The following is a 19,908-nucleotide window of genomic DNA, read 5'->3' as shown; positions in this document are numbered from 1 at the left end:
AGAATAATTGTGTATATGAAGACATGGTAAAGAGGAATGGAAACACAAGTCGAGATACTACGACAGTAGTTTCAAATGATAATCTATTGAGAATTGTGTCAGATTGTGGTGAGTGTTGTGTTAATACCTCATGTTATGATACATAGTGGGTGGTAGATACCGGAGCGTCCTATCACGTCATACCGCACAGGAGTTTCTTCATTACCTATAATTGTGGTGATTTTGGCGAGGTGAAGATGGGTAATAGTGGAGTCTCAAAGAATACAGGGATTGGTAATATTCATGTGGAAACTAGTGCTAGTTACACCTTGATACTACATGTCCCCGATCTTTGACTAAGCCTAATTTTTTATGAGAAGTTAGATGATGATAGTTTCCAAAGCTCGTTTGGTAATGGGGTATGCAAACTAAGCAGAGATTCCTTTGTGGTAGCCGAAGGGAAGAAATGTTGTTCGCTTTACAAGACACAAGCTAGTTTGTATAAAATAGAGTTAAATGCGGTACAAGAATAAGTTTCCACTGAATTATGGCATAAAAGATTGTGTCATATGGGAGAGAAAGACATGGAAGTTATTTCCAAGCAAAAGGTGTTACCAAACATCAAAGGTACACATTTGAATAGATATACTTATTGTTTGATTGGTTGGAAAGCAACATAGAGTATTTTTCCAAAGATCCCCCTTTCAGTGAAAGAAAAATGTCCTTGAGCTAGTACACTTAGATTTATGTGGTCCCATGAAAGTGAAGTCCCATGGGGGAGCTTTGTACTTCTTGACTTTCATTGATGATGCGTCAAGAAAGGTATAGGCATATGGTTTGAAGACCAAGGATGAGGTTCTCAGTGTGTTCAAGACTTTCTATAGTATGGTGGAAAGAGAAACCGGGAAGGCTTTGAAGTGTATCTATTCAGATAATAGGGGATAATACATTGATCCATTTAAAAAGTACTGCAATAGTCATATGATTCGTCATGACCAGACAGTGCCCAAGACACCGTAACACAATGGTATAGTCAAGAGGATGAATCGTACCATATAGAGATGATAACATCCATGTTGTCTCATTTCAAGTTACCAAATTAAGAGTTACTGGGTAGAAGCAATGTGCACAACTGTACATGTAATCAACCAATCACATTTAAAGTCTCTGAATAGTGATTATCTAGAGAGAGTGTGGTCAGGCAGAGATGTTGATTATGGATACTTGAAGGTATCTGGGTGTAAAGCATTTGTTCATATTTCCAAGGATGAGAGGTCCAAGCTTGATGACAAAGCCAAGCAATATATTTTTCTTGGTTATGGGGATGAGAAGTTTGGTTACAAGTTTTATGATTAGATTAACAAGAAGGTAATTTGAAGTCAAGATATTGTGTTCTTGGAAGATTAGACAATAGAGAACTTTGAGAATGGTGAGAAGCTAGAAATTTTTGTTAATGACCTTGTTAATTTAGAACCAGAAGTTACGACAATAGAACAAGTGGCAGATGGCATTAAGAATGTAGATAACCATGGGTTTGAAGCTCATGATGATGATCCTATTATTCTTGATGGGATTGAACTTATTGAGATAGAAGATGCAAAAGATGTGCATGAACCACCACCTGAGCAAGAAGAAGTACATCCTCCTAAGCAACCAGATGATGAGTTGAGAATATTCGAGAGAGAAAGATAAGCTTCAACCAGGTACCCACCACATACGTATGTATTGTTATCCGATGGTGAGAACTTATGTACTATCAAGAAGCTCTTGAAGGTACAGACGAAGAGAAATGGTTGAAGGCCATGCAAGATGAGATGGGTTCGATTTTTATATAAGAATCATACCTATGACTTAGTTGAGAAATTGAAAGGAAAAAAGTTATCAAGAACAAGTGGGTGTTCAAAGTCAAACATGAATAGAGTAATCCACATCCAAGGCATAAAACTCGCCTTATTGTGAAGGGATTCGGTCAAAGGAAAAATATTGACTTTGATGAAATTTTCTCTCCGGTAATTAAGATGACTTCTATCAGAGTGGGATTGGGTTTAGCTGCAAGTATGAACCTAGATGTTGAACAACTAGATGTCAAAACAACTTTTTTTCATTGTGATCTTGAGGAAAATTTCTACATGGACCAGCCAGAGGGTTTTAAGGTCAAAGAAAAAGACCATTTGGTATACAAACTGTGAAATAGTTTGTATAGGTTGAAGCAGGCACCGAGATAGTGGTACATAAAGTTTAAGTTATTTATGGTGAAGCATGGCTACAAGAAATCTACTTCCGATCACTATGTGTTTATTCAGAAGTTTCCATATGGGAATTTCACAATATTTTTGTTGTATGTGGATGATATATGTTGATAATTGGCCAAAACATCAAGATATCCAAGTTGAAGAAAGACTTAAGTAAGTCTTTTAAGATTAAAGATTTGGATCAAACAAAGCATATACTTGGTATGTAGATCACTCGTGATAGAAATAGTGAAAAGTTGTGGCTTTCTCAAGAAATCTATATTGAGAAGGTGTTAAAGAGATTCAACATGGATCAAGCGAAACCGGTGAGTTGTCTGCTTTGTGGCCAAATCTACATGACCAAAGCTAAGTGTCCGAAGGGTGAACATGAGAAGAAAGAAATGTAAAAGATTCCTTTTGCATCTGCAGTGGGCAGCTTGATGTATGCAATAGTGTGTACAAAACTGGATATTATTTTCGTCGTTGGTGTTGTAAGCCGATTTCTATCAAATCCGGGTAAAGAGCATTGGGAAAGTGTTAAGTGGATATTGAGATATCTCAAGAGAACTTCTAAGGCATATTTGTGTTTTGGTGGGAGTACGACTTTACTTGAAAGCTACACAGATGCAGACATGGCAGGTGATGTCGACTCGATGAAGTCCACTTCCAGTTATTTGTTTACATTTGCAAGGAGAGTAGTTCTTTAGCAATCGAAGTTGCAAAAATATGTTGCACTCTCCACTACATAAGCCAAGTATATTGCAGTCACTAAGTGTTGCAAAGAGATGTTATAGATTAAAAACTTTTTCAATGAACTAGAGCTAAAGCAAAAATAGTTTGTGGTACTATATGATAGTCAAAGCGACATCCATTTGAGCAAGAATCCGAAGTTTTTATTTTAGATCCAAACACATACATGTGCGTTATCATTGGATTAGAGAAGTTCTCGAAGAAAAGTGATTGTACATTGAGAAGATCTATACCGACAAAAATGGGTTGGATATGATGACCAAAGTTTTGCCAAATGGCAAGTTTGATGTTTGTTATGCTACCACTGGATTGGTGGCACACTCCTCCTGTTGATTTGGGAATGCATAAAGGTAGCCCCCCTCATGGCTCGGGAGGGGGAGATTGTTGGATGTCCCTCACCATGTGAGGAGAAGAAAGGCAAAGTTTCGGGTTTTTTTGTTATTGAACCAATATGAACTAAAATTTCATGGCTCATTGAAATTTTAGCACACTATATAAAAGAAGTAAGGGTTTTAACCCAAAACAAAAGAGAGAGAGAGAGAGACAAATTTTGAGAGTCACCAAAATTGATAGGAAGTGATTGTAAAGAGAGATAAGTTTGTAAGGAGAGAGATACAAGAAGAGAGATCTATTAAGTGTTGGAGATATTTGAAAGAAATGATTGTAATCATCCTTTCCAATCTTATAAAAGATTTATTATTGTGAAAGTATATATTATTGGCCGAACCACGTTACATCTTGTGTTATGTTTTTATTCTACATTGCTATAGTTTAAGTTTATAGTTGTTTATTCCATAATTTAGGTTTGTAGTTGTTGGTTGTAATAAAAGTTTAAATTCGATTAGTTTAGAATGTCCATATACAAACTATCTTAACGGGAATCGATTGGTATCGTTTTATCCAACACATACTATATATCTTGATTTAACACCATTAGTGCTCCATACAGTCATACCTCCCAATGCATGCTCGCCCAAACGTGTTCGAACTTTGATCTGATTAACCATGCATGGGATCAATTGAGTTTATATTTTATCAGATAATTATGGTTCTAGGCTTCTAGCTAATGATGAGCATGATACAACTTACTAGCAATTTTTGTGCGCGCTGTGGACTTTACGTGATAAGACTATAGTTACAAATACAGGGACAGAACCTGTACAAGTTTGGAGTAACAGTAGTCAGATTTCTTCTAAAAAGTTGTACGGTGCATATTCTTGTAGATCTTCGGATATTCATAGCTCCTGGGTCCATCCTTGGCTAGCTATATATACACACGAATCGGCCATTCTAACTTTTTAAGTATATAGTGCGCCGAATGACGAGGGAAATTTTTATCAATTTCCTTCAATTCGACCATAATAATAGCTATGAGAAATATGAAAGAAGTTTTGGATTACCCGTTTGTTTAGTCTGTATTTCTTATTTGTGCTGACATGCAGTTCATCTTACATATAAAAATCTTCAAAATATTAAACAAAACAATAATCTTATTGTGTAGGCCAACAAGCAAGCTAGAAAATTTTAGAATCGAAAACAAATTAAATGTGAATAATTTACAATAATTATAAAACCTATCATTGTTTAACGCGCAGAACTTCTTGAACTGCAATAAGAAGTTTCAACCGAAAATGAAAACGGTATTTTGTTTGCCCAAGTTACACACGAATAATTAATTTGCAGTAGCCACTAGATCGTACATCCGACCATATATCTTCGTAGATCCAGATAATTTATTCCTTAATTACTACATCATCAATTCATCATCCTTGGTCAATTTGATTATCTTTGGGATTGATGCATGCAAAGGTTGCGGCATGGTTGATTGCAATTCGACACAGAGAAATGTCGGGAAAAGACCAAGATAATATCAGTATATATAACCTAGGTCCTAGACAATGTCGATAACTTGATATAAAAATTGGTTAAACTTATATAAACAATAATAGAAGTAAAATTGGATTTATTTGTGCTCCTGAACTATTTGCCAACTAGCAAAATTTGGCTGCTGCCTTTCCAGCCTCACTTTGTTCACATGATGTGTTTCTACAGTCTCTATAAAGACATGCATGTCTACTAAAACGTACATCCAATCCAGAGTCCTAACATTCAATTAAGTTTCCCAAGGCATTCCAGAAGAGAGTCCATAACCATGGATTCCTCCAAGATTTCAGCTCTCCTCTTCATTTCCATGCTCTTTCTCTCCTCAGTCACTCCCATTCTTGGTTGTGGCTTCTGCTCAAAGCCCCCTCCCAAAGCTCCCGCTGTTAAGCCTCCAAAAGTCAAGCCTCCAGTCGTGAAACCACCCATAACACTTCCTCCAGTGACTCTACCGCCTGTCATAAAACCACCCGTAACACTTCCTCCAGTGACTCTACCACCTGTCGTAAAACCACCCGTAACACTTCCTCCAGTGACTCTACCGCCTGTCGTAAAACCACCCATAACACTTCCACCAGTAACACTTCCTCCAGTAACACTTCCACCAGTAACCGTCCCTCCCGTGGTTAAACTTCCCCCTGTACTCCCTCCTGTGACAACACTTCCACCAGTGCCCGGAACACCAAAAACAAAGCCATGCCCATCTCCCCCAAGCCCATCTCCCCCAAAAGCAAAATGTCCTATTGATACACTCAAGCTAGGTGCCTGTGTTGATCTTCTCGGTGGATTGGTTCATATTGGTCTTGGAGATCCTGCAGTGAATGAATGTTGTCCAATACTTCAAGGGCTTGTTGAGACGGAAGCTGCGGCTTTGCTTGTGCACTACTCTTAAGATCAAGCAACTTAACCTCAATCTTTACGTCCCGATTGCACTTCAGCTTCTTCTCACTTGTGGGAAGACACCTCCTCCTGGTTACACTTGTTCCATTTAAGATCTAAGTTAAGTGTCTTAAACCCTAACTCAAATTTTCTTAGATTTCATTTTATTTTAGAAGTTACAGAGTAAGATAGTTCATTTGATTTTTGAGTTCGTTGTTTATATATATGTTCATTGGTTATATTGGCGTTTGTGGCTGCAGGTCACTAGAATGATGGTGGATGCATGGATGAAATGGACATGAAAGGATGTCTAGCACTATCCATGTTTAATTTCTTCTTTATTTATCTTCATTTTTTATGATGTGTGTGGCTTTATCTTCATTGTACACATTTATTTTTGTGTCATTGTTGTTCCTTCTGTATTTTGTAATTCTAGCAAGAATGATTTCACCTTTTGCATTACCTTTGAGGTTCTATTCAATCTATTCAGTTTTTTTTTACATTTTTCAGATTCTTGGTTAATTAACTCTGTCATGGATTCCTAATTAAATAAAAAGGAATATGCATTTCTTTCTTTTTTTGCTAAAGGTAACTTGTATTAAGCAAAAGAGTGGGGTAACAGGACAATTACAAGTGATCAGAGATCTTCCAGAATGGGAGCACTACTGTGCATGTCCCTTCAATGCATTTTAAGAATCAAATCTGAAGTATGTAGAGTTAGGGTCTTCAATCCTCGGGATAAAACAATGGTGGGATATGCATTTCTCTATAAATAGGTTATATATGAAAAAATGTTTGTCAGATAATCACGCGCCCATTCTACCTTTTCTTCCAAAACAATCAAAGAAATAAATAAAAGTGAGAAAGAAATACATATATAGAAATTTTAGATTCTGTAGGGGCGGGAATGATTCACAAAAAAAACAACGTAGGTACACATTGCTTTTCTCCGCAAAGGTTGATAACTTATTATTCTAGCTAGAATCCTGGTGAGGTTCTTGAGCATTTTTCAGCAGGAGCATATCAATCCAATGTTGAGAGAGAGAGAGATAAAGAGGTTGATTGAGACCTTCTAGTTCTCGACTTCATGTCTTCCTGTGCAAACCTCGACTATTCAAATGGACAGAAAGAATAACCTAGCTAATTTGAGGATATAAGCATCCAATGGAGAGCCACACATAGAAGCCAGCCAGGTCGCCTACTTATCCAGATGAAGTGATAAAGTTCGCCCATCCATCGTCCATGCCATCTTGGATGCACAATACACCTAAATGTGTGTTCATGTGCATCAATGTGACATGGACTGCTCGTCTGCTCCGATGAAGAGGGCTGAAAAAATGTTTGATGTTCCTTCTAAAATGACTTGTTAGTTGTTACAGAATATGAAGTTGATGAATGAAACCAGAAATTTTCACTAGGGATACTATAATTTACAAATGTTTGAAGTGCTATTGGATAGATAGAAAATCACACTCATTTGAGGAAGGGGAATATAGCTACAAGGAGTCCCAACATACTTCACAGCTTCATCGATCTCTGCATGTATTGCCAAAAGAAGAATGCAGATAAAATAATGGATGGGAAAAGACATGGGCAATGACAGTGACTCAATGGACATATAAACTGTGGCACATGGATTCTATTTGTCCCTTCTCCCACAATAACGTGTGCTGTCACTTCATGGGGTACTTGTATTTTTGAACTCATGTACGGTGTGTATATAGTATACTGTGTTTTTAGTCTTTTTACATGAGAATTAGAGTAAGAAATTCAAGAGTACTGCAAAAGTTCCAACGCATACACAATTAACATGAGAAACAAAGTTTTGAAGAAATATTATTGAAAACTTGTAAAGATATATGTTTGTAGACAGAACCAAATATACAGCATTAGTTCTCCTTACACCGGCCAGGAAATTAGTCTTGTGGCTGCAATTTGAATTTTATCATGACATTCAAAGGTGGAATAGCAAGAAAGATAAATATATATACAAACAAACCACAAGGAACCATCGAGTTAAAACCATTGAAACCCAATGATTAGATGAAATTGTGGGAATGTTACTTCTACTTATATACTATGAGACATATCTTATTTTAACACGTAAACAAACTCAAAATCGTTATGGCATTTATAAGTTTTGGATTAGGCTTTTTTTTTTTTTTGTAGATATGATTTCTTAACTATTCTAAACATTGTTACAAATAATCAAAAAAAATTAAACTTTCCAAATATAATATCCAAAATGGTGAAAATGAACGGTTTACAATTAGCCAAATTTTATAAATTGTTAACTACATTTGACAAATTTTGAATTTTTTAATTTTTTTATTGTTTGTGGCAATGTTTAAAATAGGTAGGAAATTATATCTACAAAAAAATTAGCCTAATTTAAAATTTATAAATGCCCTAACTATTTTGAATTTGTTTATATATTAATATAAAATATGTTCCTAGAACCCTCTCAATACTATATCCAATTATAGCAAGTGACCTGCAATCCGGTGAAAAAGTTGATTCGTCTGGCTAAACGTAGAATTATTGCCCTATGGCGAGCCAAGAATTTGTCTTCTTGTTTTTTTTGTTGTTGGGGACAGTTGTACATTTTTTTGCAGAAAATTATACACTGCTAGTACAGCTTCCAAAAATTTTGACGGGCAGAAGCCTTGTCAGTATATTTGTTATTTATTCAAGTGACAACTGGAAATGGGTTAGCGACTCGATTAGTTTTTATCCTTGTTTTGTTTCTCTTCTAGGTTAGCCACAAAAAATCAGAACAGTGAACGACATTGGACCTACACATGCTGCTGGGTGCATCATCAGAATCGTGAATAAAATTACCAAATTCTGGCTTTCGACTTTCTTACAGTGGCGAAAGCTTTCCCTTAACAAAAACTCAGCAAAAGGCAACAATCAGAAAGACAGCATGACTAAGCAAAATGCAACTTCAAGGACATTAACTGCTTTTGCTTCTTCACATTATTACTCCACAAACCACAAACCACAAACCAGAACATGAAACAGCAACTGGTGATAGACCTTTCCAATTTCCTGAAACAATGAATTTTTGCATACCTTCTTTGGAGAATGGCTTAAAATCATTTTCCTCTCACTTGACGGTTGTATATATTAAGCCACTCAACAATGTAACTCAATTAGAACTACATATTGAATATCAAAGGTGGTCATCCACGCTAATCAAAACAATAGTGCAATGCCACCCACTCTAATTATAAAAACGAAAAAAAATGCTTATTCTATGACTCAACGAACATATGTTACAGATTTTTAAAAATATCCTGATCTACCCGCTAACTCGCTCATGGTGGGCTGACACTTAATCAGTCAAAGCCTAAGGAAATCATCAAGAAGAGTTGTCAAATGTTACAGCACTATTAAGGAATCGGATACGGCTGCACCGTTTCAATTTGGTGAGAGCATCTTGTGAGTTTCCAAGCAAGAGATCCACATAAACTGCACTGAGAATGGCTCTTCGATTGATGGGCATAAGAGAAAGTGCTTTGGTTGCATATGTTTTAGCCTGCTCAAGATCACCTTGCATCCCGAAGGAGGCAGCAAGATTAACAAAAACAATCCCCCGTGCCTCTGCTGGTTTGAGAAGTACAGTACCTTGATAGTCTTCCACGGGCTCACTCATGACAGCAACAGAATCACCACTGGTCCGTTCATCAACAACCTTTTCACCAGTCCACTTCTCCCTGTCTTCTTCACTATATGGAAAATCAGCACTGATCCCATCAAAAATGTAGTTTGACAAATACTCTGCAGCTTCCTTTGGCCGGTTCAGGCAGCATAGGGCCTCAGCTGCATACATATGACCTAAAAAGATATATAATCTAGAACAATCTTGAAGTTCCAAAAGACTCTTCGCAGCTGATAGTGCTTTCAATGGGTTTTCCAAAGTCAACTCTACGTAGGCTAAATCAGCCAGCGCAGCTTGCTTAATCATGAGATTCTCTGTTCTGCAAATATCATCATACACGGAGACCGAACTCGCTATGGTTGCATTCAAGCTTGCTACTCCCTTGGCATCTTTTGCATCCCCATTCACACTAGCCTGAGAACATTCCAATGTCATGTTAGATGCCTTTGAATCCCCTACTGACATGTTTCTGTGATTTGAGTCTTCCAAGGACATATGGCTTGACTCATCCTCTTTAAGGGAGCTTGACTCGTCCTCTTTCAGGGAACTTGACTCATCCTCTCCAACCTTCAAAGACTTACGTTCATAGCTGCTCAAGATATGCAAAGCATTGAGTAGACATTGACGTGCAAAGGGAATAGAAAGCTTCTGTTGGTCATCACCATCCAGTAAACCGTCACTGTTTTTAGTTGTATCAGAATGCCCAATTCTTGACTCCCCATCTTCCAAAACTAATTGCCTCCATTTCCCCTTACCAACAACATGAGCTCTAACTTCTTTACAAGGAACACTGGTGAGTTCCAAAAACCCTTTTTCTAGTGCCAACAAACAACATTCAGCAATACGTAACCAAAGAAGTGGCCGGTTGTAGAAAAGCAAACCAGCCTTTTGAAAGCATCGAGCAGCAATTATTGGTCTCCCACAAATCAAGTACTGCAACCCACAATTGTACACAATGATGGGAGATTTGTCCTGTGAGAAAGTCGAAAGCTTTCGAGGTTTCTCAGATCGAAGCTCTGAGCTAATTTTTAGCGCCTTCGAAAAGAATAAAGCTGCTGTGTGGTGCTTTTTGAGTTGATGATATATGCATCCAAGATCGTTATTGAACATACTAAGCATCCCTGATTCAGTTCGATTTCTTGAGTTCATCAGGAGCTTTATTGCTTTACGGTGACTACCTCGAGCATACTCAAGCTGGGATTTCAGAAACAACGCAAGGGAAGAATCTCCACTGCGAGGAATATTCATAGCTAGTTTTAATTCACGCTTTGCCGCCAGTACATTCCTTGTGAGATTCAGAAGCCTGACCTTGTAGAGTTGCACTTTCAACTTCAAATCAAGAGCAGAAAAGGACTGGTTCAATGCTGTTTTCAATAGATCATTTGTGGATGCAAGGCCAGGAGTCTTTACCAAGCTTGCCCCACCAATTTCCAGCGTTGGAAACAATTCATAATCAAGAGCCTCGTCTGATAATGTTCTCACCAAAGAGTCTTCTGGTGCATTTTGAGAAGAATCTGGAGTAGATACGTCCAGAGTAGATGAATTGCTTGGTATAGGGGAAGTTTTTACCGGCTGGTGAGAATGATGAAGTTGTGCAGTGTTTCCATTTTCGCCATAACAAACACCAAAAGACTTTTCCAGGTACTGAAGTACATGCTGAAGAACAAAGAATAGCAGCCAATTTATGATCCAAGAACAAATTGACAAGTAATATTATTATATGTAAAAACAAGGAATAATATGTTGTCCAAAAATGTTACTGGGCATTTACATCACAATAAACATCTTCACAAGCAGCAGAAAGGACAATTCCAGAATATGGCTCTATTTGATCATCTTTATAGCACAAAAAGATATGTGCATGCCGACAGGACGCTGCATGTAAGGGAGCTCCTCACATAATAACAACCACCTCAAAAATACACGAGGGAGCAACTCATCCCATCAAATGCCTACAGGTATACGACTGCTACCAAAGAACCACGGAGGAACTACTCCCATCAAAGCTAAGTTACATTGACACGGATACATGTGTCCGTATCAGACACGTATACAGAGTGTCTGACACGGCGAAATAACAAAAATTGAGGTATATCACATGTGGCGTGTCCGACACGGAAACGTGGATACATATCTGACACAGATTATTTTTAAAATATGGTCCGCATCAAAGGCCTAAAGGTATACCACCGCTCCCAAAGGGCCATGATACCCCAATAACTGAAGATCATACAACTTTGTGCACAAGACCAACCATAAAGAAAAAAAAAATGCACTTGATGACATGTCCCGAGGCTTTATAATTCCTCTCATTTCTTTCTTCCAAATAACCCCACTCAATCTTAACGTCAAAGGCATGGTTGTCACATGCCAACGAGTGCCAAGGATTGATTGACATCCATTATCATTGGGTGGTTTTTAAGAAGTTTGTGCATGCCAACGCAGGCATGAGGATGGCGTCTTGAAAGTTTGCAAGAGTTAAAGTTCAGTAAACAGTTTGGTGTTTCAGAAAGGAGAGAGAGCCTTTGGAGAAAGGTGATTATAGAAGGTCGACTAGTTTGGGTTAGTGGACCACCATCTAACCAGATGGATACACAGTCTGGAAAGGCATATACGAAATCTTAAGGGTGATCCAGAGACAATAGAGTGAATGGCGGCGAGCATCAGGTTTAGAAAGAGGTTTAAATAGAAAAGACACCTCCGCAATTTCCCAATTTAAAAATTCTTTATATGACTTCAAAATCGCATAGCTCGTATGCTCATGCTGGAAGAGGATGGCTATATTACCTGACAAGAATCGGAGCTTTTCTACTAGATCCTAGAATTTTCTGATGCACTCTCTACTTCCCCCTCCTTGCCCTAGACCTATTATAATTCTTTTCCCCTAGTCATTCTGGGCTCTGAAGTTCCGGAAATTGCTTCTTTTTTTCCTTTTTTGATAGTAAAAACTTTGTTCTTATTCCCCTTAAATTCCCTTATTTTCCACAGTGAAGGTGGGAATCCAACCCAAGACCTAAAACAGAACCTCCCAAGTTCCTTTTCTTTTTAAGTAAAAGATTTAGTATTAATATAATCAAAGAGGACTACATATACACTTCAATCCTAAGATGGCAACTAAGTATTCAAGACCAACCCCACCCCCATCACCCCTAATATACCCTGATAGCCTGGTTACACAAAAAGAAAAAAGATAACAAAAAAGGGGAAACAAAGAACTGCAGCAGCTGCTAATAAAAGAGTAACGACTAACTATGCCCCAACCCAATTCCTACTCCAATGTACCACCTCAACAGTTCACTTAGATATCGGCTTCCTCTTCCCCATCCTCCTCTAGTCCCATCCTTGTTAGCAATTTGCCGAATTATTCGCGGGCGAATCAAATTTTTGAAGGGTAAAACGTATAATACTTCCGAATGTTTGAAAGATTCGCAATAATTCGCGATTTTTTGCCTTGAAACGAATAATACAAAGTTTTGCCAAAAAAAAAAAAAAAAAAAAAAATAAATAAAAAATAAAATCAGTTGCGTTTTTGTTATTTTTTATGTATTTTATGTCCTCACTCTTACTTTAAGTCCCTCACTCTTACATTTTTACTGATAAATTAATCTAAAAGCTTTGCTTTTATACTTTTTGGGCAATATTTAAATTGTCATGTCGTGGTGTGTGTGTGTGTGTATTTTAAAATTTGAACGGTAATTTCAATCTAAGAACAAATAAATGAAAGTACCTATGTGGACCATTCAATTGGTTTCAATGTTTTTGTAGCTAAATTGTTTAGATATGTTTGTTATATTGTAAAGAATGAAAACTATCATTAATATTTACTAACATAATATCACGAATTTTTTACTTCCAAATTTTTGCAACCAAACGTTTAAAACGCGTATTAATTAAACACCGCATAATTGCCGTATTGAAAATTTTTTGACCGAATATTTGACCGTACCGTTTTTTTTAATCACCGAATAATTCACAAATTATTCCCGTACCGAATTTTTGCCGTATCCCGAATTGCTAACAAGGGTCCCATCCCACATTTCTTAAATTGCTCTAGTATATTTTGGTTTTCACATCCTAATATTGAAGTAGCAATAGTTTGAATTTATCTAGTAATTTATCTTTAAATCTATTTGTTTTTGCCATTACCCAAAAAAATAAAAGAGGGTGGGAGGGGGGTGAGAAGGAAAAAGTAAAAAAAGAGCCATCATTCTAAGCATCTATCATAAATATGTCCCTCATACCACACAAACAACTTTATATATAAAGTAACAAGAAGTAAAAAGAGGTGGAGAAAAAAAGCATCATATCTTACTGCAGCTCTTCTTGCATCATGGGAGGCTAATGCAACATCCAGCAACAGTAGGCATATGTAAAGAGCAATTGTCTGCATACATATAATAAAAAATTAATAAAAAAAAAAAAAAAAACAACAACAACAACAACAACAAAAGAAAAAATTAGCGAAGCATATCAAAATGGGAAAACACAAACCATTCTAATTGTCAATACCTCGTCTATGGGTTCAATATTCTGATATAACTGTTCCAAAATTGATAGTGCATTTGCATACTCCTGAAGATGGAATAAGACAACTGCCTGCATGGTCCCAATTTGAGTGATCAATATCTCAACCAACAAAAAGAATTTCCTAAAAAAATGGAGAAACCTTGATCATATATTAACCAATTTCAGTCAGGAGAGCATACAATGTTCAGTGTTGCAACAGAGGCGTCATATTCATCTATGTACACAGTACTGGTATCTGATGCAGAAAGCTGATTAACTGTAGTACTACTCCCTTTAGATCCTGAAATCGCACTACTCACATGGTTGCTAAGTGTCTCCACTTGCTCACCGGATGCACGAGCAAGATCTTCACTCCTCTTCTAAAACATCATGCACACATACACAAAAAGGTGATATCGATTAAATACTATCAAGTGGACGGTTCTAAGATGCAGACATGCATCCACGGTTATTTTTTTATATCATTAAAGCACAGATGAACATCTGTCCCCACAATTGAGAGAAATGTAAAATGTTTTAGATGTCTCTAATCACCAGACACTGAGAGTATATAAAAACTACCAATGAAAGAACAAATTATGTTAAGTCACTCTCATGTATTGGCGGACACTTAGAGGTCAATGAAGGAGTATGATGGCTGTATTCCAAATAATGGCAACCAAAATCTATCTTAGAGATCAATAATCTAACATTTTTGGGGACAAATCCTGTGTTTAAATTAAGTTCCGAAGACTATTTAGTAACTCAAAGGATTCGTCCTTTTTTTTGTTTGGTATTACAGACCAGTCATATAGGATGCTATGGAAAATGAGACGTAACACTATTTCTGTGAATGAAAATATAGTTTATTGAGCCAGTAGATTTTTCCTGTTTTCCTTTATAATATAGGCATTCTAAACCTCATTTATTCTGTACAAGATGCATTCCTCTTAATCTCTATAAAAAAGTCATTGGTTTTTATTTAAAGGCCTAAAGCTGGTTTCGAAAAAGGATCTCCCTAACAGTGTTAAGAGTACTAACACCAAGAAGTTCTTCGACCATCTGTGTATGTTTTTGTGTGTAACATACCTTCACTTTATTGAGCACTTCAAGCACCATCCTAGGATCAGAACAACCATCCCGGAAGTATTGCGCAACAAGCACATTGTGAAGAACCTGCAGAAAATATATAAGGAAAGTAAATAATTCAAACAGATCAGTGAAGAGAAACTGAGCACTGGCATAGCCAGTCATAATAATCCTAGTCAGGGAATACAAAGATCTCCTTCATGTTACTCTTTCTTTATAGGATTTTCTCCTAGGTGTCATTTGAACTTTAGTCAATAACAAATCAAGCATACATTTAATCAATCCGACAAGGAAATATGATGTACAAAGAAGTGGAAACAACAAAAAAAGGCACATATAAATCAACCCCCCTACACTATCCAATCTGGTTCTATCTTGAACCTTACGATCGCACAAGTCTTTTCTTAGAGTCTCAAAGATCTACCGGAAAATATCTCAAAAAGAAAAGGAAAATTGATAAATATTATTAATAAAAGAACAAGAATATATTCTCATTAAAATGTAAAAAAGGGCATATTTTTTTATAAACGACTGGGTCCAATTAAAGGATCCAGATCTTGTCTTCCTGGTGGACAATACATTACAGCCCGCCTGTTTTAAACTTAGTCAGTAAAATCAGGATGTCCGAAATCCACAATCATATCTTGTACCCTTTGTCGTACGATATTTCCCTGAATTTATTTTATGTGTGGAATAATATTCACAATGGTGTTCGGTGTTCCAATCTTCCACCCAGCCTAGGCAGATAAAATCTCCTTTCAACCTCAATCCCAGTAAGACTTAATTGATCCAACAAAGAGCATTATTGTGCAATCATTACCTTTTGGCAAATAGATCATTTTTTGTCAAATTATGCCAACAATACAACCTTGTTTATAGTTAGGTTAAAAATTAAGTTGTGTATCAAATATGGTTTAAAAACCAGCTTTGAAAATTCTCTACATCACTTTTGTTAGGTATTTAGTTGAGAAACCACCCACCAGCCTACTCCAAACTTCCTCTTTTCAAGCTTAATTTCCATGGATAATTTTACAAATAAAAAACCACAACCAAGCATCAAACTTGTACAAAAAATTGTACAGATAAATGCGGATTGAAAGGATATAATTTCAGTTTATCAGCTATAAAGTCATCTTCTTCCAAGTTCCAGCCACTTTCCTGAATATCCCCATATCCTGCTTTTTCCACATGTCATCTGCTTTTACCTAAGCGAAATGAGGTACAGTACTAACAACCCCCCTTTTAAAAATAAAGGACAAAATCAATCATCTGTCGGCTAGGCAAAATTTGCAAAATCTGAACCCTTTAAACCTACACACTTGAAACGAAACATACGACTAGCACATTAACAGCCAAACTGGCATTTTATTCGGCATTCTTTCTCAAAGATATACTCCACCATCCCATCTTCATCATAGCTCCATCATCATTATAGCATCAAATATGTAATTCCAACTACAAAATCCTCAAACATTTTTTCCAGCATCGATCTTCTTCTCATTCTGAGTACATAAACTTAGAACCTACATTTGGAATAACTCAATCGACATTCCAAGTGTGACTAAAAACAATCTTAATCAGATTTAACTCACTTTTCTTTTACCCAGGGCTTCTACATAAAGCAATAAGTTCACATGCACTGTTCCCTTGTGCCCTTCTTCAATCAATTCCTATTCCACTAAAAAACTGACTATTGAATTATAAAAAAGCTAAACAGTTTCTATATTCCAAATCATTTACTCATTCAAGCTTTGTAATCAAATCAGTATAAAATCTACTTCAAAATTTCAATAAAAAGAAAAAAAAAAAAAAAAAAAAAAAAACGGACCTTTGGATCATCTTTCTTCTTGTGCAACAACTGATTCAAAACATCAAGAGACTCAGAATACTTTCTAGATTGAAATAACAAAGAAGCTTCTTTCCCAAGTGTAGAAGTAACTGACATCTCTCCACCACTGCCAACACCAACATCTTCTTCAACACCATCTATTGACGAATCCCTTAAATCCATATTCAGATCGATTCAAATAGTAAAACCCTAAAAAAAAAATGAACCCGCCCAATTTTGCTGAAATAGAGTGTTAGGGTTTCATTGTAGTGAAGAAAAAATTGAAGTGGGTTTTTTAAGAATTGAGTTTTGATAGAGGGGTATAAATGGAAAGTGAGTGAAGAAGAAAATAATTTCGCACGACTTTTTTGGAGTTTTGAGATTGCAGATGAAGATGGGGTTTAATTTCTTCTGATTTTTTTCTCATTTTCTAACTTCAGTTTAGTGGGCTTTGTATTTTTTCTTCTTTCAACCGGGTTTGGGCCTAAGTCGTGGGATCAAAATTTATCGACTCTAGAAAGTCCATACATTTACACTAGTTTATTGAACAAAAATTAATTACATTATTACGGAATTAGTACGGGGAATTTTGACTTAACCCTCCAAAGTTTGGTAGCGTTTTGATTAAACCCCCTATTTTTAAAATCGTTTGAGTTTGCCCCCTATTCCGTCAATTTTGTGTGTAACAGACATTGGTGGTCTTTTAGCTATTGACCATTTTACCCTTATGAAATAGACGTTGCATTGCCCTCCACATTAACACGTTAAAACCAGCTTTGCGAAAACCCCCCAAAGGTTGCCATTATTTAATTCTTGCACTCTCTCTCTCGTATTTTACATATTGGCCATATTTTATTCCTGTCGTATAAATATCATCTCCTCCTCGACCCTTCAATCTGAAATCAACACAAATCTCATCTCATTTTTATGGGCGGTGGCACTTGCGAGGTTACCAACACAAATCAACCATCTCAGGTTCTATTCTCATACTTAATCTTCTTCCTGACCTTCTTCTTCTGCTTCTTCTTCTTTTTCGTTGACTGTTTACTTAAACATTGAGGGGTTTATGCAAATAGCATATTGACGTTTGAAATTGAATAAGAAGACATCATAAATATGGTAACACCTCCTGACTTCTACTGTGATTATCAACAAGAAAATCGTCTTGGTTCATGCATGCTCACTCTTGTTGAACATACCATCTATGTTGTACAACCTCTTCATCAACCAGAAACCCAGTCTTCTTCTTCTCCCAAAGGATGGATAATTAAAGTGAAAGAAACAAGGCCCAATGTATTTCAGATCCTCGAGCCACTTTCTGGATGCCCAATTAAAGTTCTACCCAACTCCTTTCCAAAGATGCTCAACACACTGGACTTCAAAATTTATGTTATAGGTAAAGAATATCATCTTGAGAAAGCAAAATCTGAACGTGAGGATCGAAAAGCAAAACAGTCCATGGATCATTTTGGTGTTAGGAAGCATGTTTTTTCTCGAGCAACCAGCAATGATTTTGTAGTCATGGCAATACATTCTAGTGGGAAATTGGTATTGTTCCGATCAGGTGATAATAATTGGAGTGTTATCGAATATCAAGAAGATAAGTATTTTCTTGAGATTGTTGTGTTGGATTTCTTTGAGGGGATTACTTTTTCCTGTCACATTAGGAAGAGATCCCAGTAAGGAAGTTCAGTTTAATTTGTAGTCTGAGAGTGTTGTTAAGTTAGGAGAGAATAGGTGAAATTCTTTGAATCTTTGAGGGGGAGCAATGAAGTTGGGTGATTTGGGCTATAGAGAATCTGTTTATGTCGGATAGTTTCGCTAGATATCAAAGGAAGTGAAAGAACTGAGAAAATCAGAGACTTGTCCAGGTTGTTCATATCAATATTGTCATACATCAGTACTTTTTGGATATTCATAGCAATTGTCTTTGCTTATTTTGGCAAATTTTTTGTTATATTTAACTTTTGTATTTCATTGGTAGAATATACTCTTTCAACAATTATAGAAAGCTTGGATTATGTTCAGTGGTATGATCTTAAGATATTGGATATATGTTCAGTGGTATGATCTTAAGATAAGTTTGGGGGTTTTCGCAAAGCTAGGTTTAATGTGTTAATGTGGGGTGCAATGCAACGTCTATTTTATAAGGGTAAAATGGTTAATAACTAAAATACCAACGTCTGTTACACACAAAATTGACTGAGTGGAGGGGCCAACTCAAACAATTTTAAAAATAGGGGGTTTAGTCAAAATGCTACCAAACGTTGGGGGGTTAAATCAAAATTCCCCAATTAGTACACCCCATTTCAGCAGCTATATATATATATACAAAAATGCTCTAGTCAGGACCAGTCCGCACAAATTAAAATCAGGACAAAAAAAAAACGTGACTTCCTATATTCTCTCTCTTCTCCTCTAATTTAATAACAACAAAACTTAGAAGCATATAGTCACACTAGGCTGTAAGCATGGTTGTTCTACAGAGAGGAGACTCACTTGACTTGCTTTAATTGACTTGTTCATACATCTGACTTGATCTGGATTGGATGACGCGAATGGTTTTAGAGAGTGAGTATTCTTTATGAGATGAATGAATTCACACTCAGATAACAAGGAATAATCCACGCACTTTGGAAGCGTAAAATTGTGTCCTGAATTCCCCCGAATAGTATACATTATCTCCATCAAGAATGTGTGGAGAATACATTAAAAGAAATTCTTCCTCGATCAGTGAACCAATGGAATAAATAGTGGCCATCCAAAAGACCAATTGGAGAAGTAGGCTTTGAAGGGAAAGCAAAACAAAATTGATTCCAAATTTCATCGAGAGGTCGGTCAAAATCAAAGTAGTGGCTGCTTTCTTCTTCACAGGCCATTTACAGATTTAAAACAATATCTCAATCATGGTTTTGGCTACATTGTCGACCAAACTCCTGAGGATGGGGTTTCAACTCTCAAACAATCTACTTGTTTCAAACAAATTCAACTTAGTATAACTTGGAACCCCTAAGCTCAACTACCTTAATTGGTCGATTGACCATTAATTTTCACTATTCATCATCAATTTCGATTGTGCATGTGTCCGATCAACAAATCAT

General features: G+C 36.6%; 1 protein-coding gene and 1 pseudogene across 3 annotated transcripts; one reads left to right on the top strand and one right to left on the bottom strand.

Annotated features, from left to right (window-relative positions):
- The first annotated feature begins 5,027 nt into the window (after positions 1–5,027).
- Positions 5,028–6,182, top strand: LOC147507849 (uncharacterized; annotated as a pseudogene). Its single transcript, XR_015217815.1, has 2 exons — positions 5,028–5,840; positions 5,981–6,182. The product of XR_015217815.1 is annotated as an uncharacterized LOC147507849 (transcript).
- Positions 6,183–8,821: 2,639 nt separating this feature from the next.
- Positions 8,822–17,232, bottom strand: LOC147507848 (Tetratricopeptide repeat (TPR)-like superfamily protein). 2 transcript variants are annotated; one of them, XM_086600510.1, is made up of 6 exons: positions 16,808–17,232; positions 14,980–15,066; positions 14,091–14,270; positions 13,894–13,980; positions 13,697–13,768; positions 8,822–11,040 (listed from the first exon to the last, which is right to left on the bottom strand). In XM_086600510.1, the coding sequence occupies exons 1-6, from the start codon at positions 16,988–16,990 to the stop codon at positions 9,085–9,087; spliced, it is 2,565 nt and encodes an 854-aa protein (XP_086456636.1). In that variant the 5' UTR covers positions 16,991–17,232; the 3' UTR covers positions 8,822–9,084. The 2 variants fall into 2 exon arrangements, with proteins under 2 accessions (XP_086456636.1, XP_086456637.1); XM_086600511.1 differs by having other exon boundaries at positions 14,091–14,267; positions 16,808–17,124.
- Between the last annotated feature and the right edge of the window lie 2,676 nt (positions 17,233–19,908).

Source organism: Coptis chinensis, chromosome 3 (genome assembly GCF_015680905.1).
Source record: "Coptis chinensis isolate HL-2020 chromosome 3, ASM1568090v1, whole genome shotgun sequence".
NCBI lineage: Eukaryota > Viridiplantae > Streptophyta > Magnoliopsida > Ranunculales > Ranunculaceae > Coptis > Coptis chinensis.
This window is presented reverse-complemented; position numbering and strand designations above follow the sequence as displayed.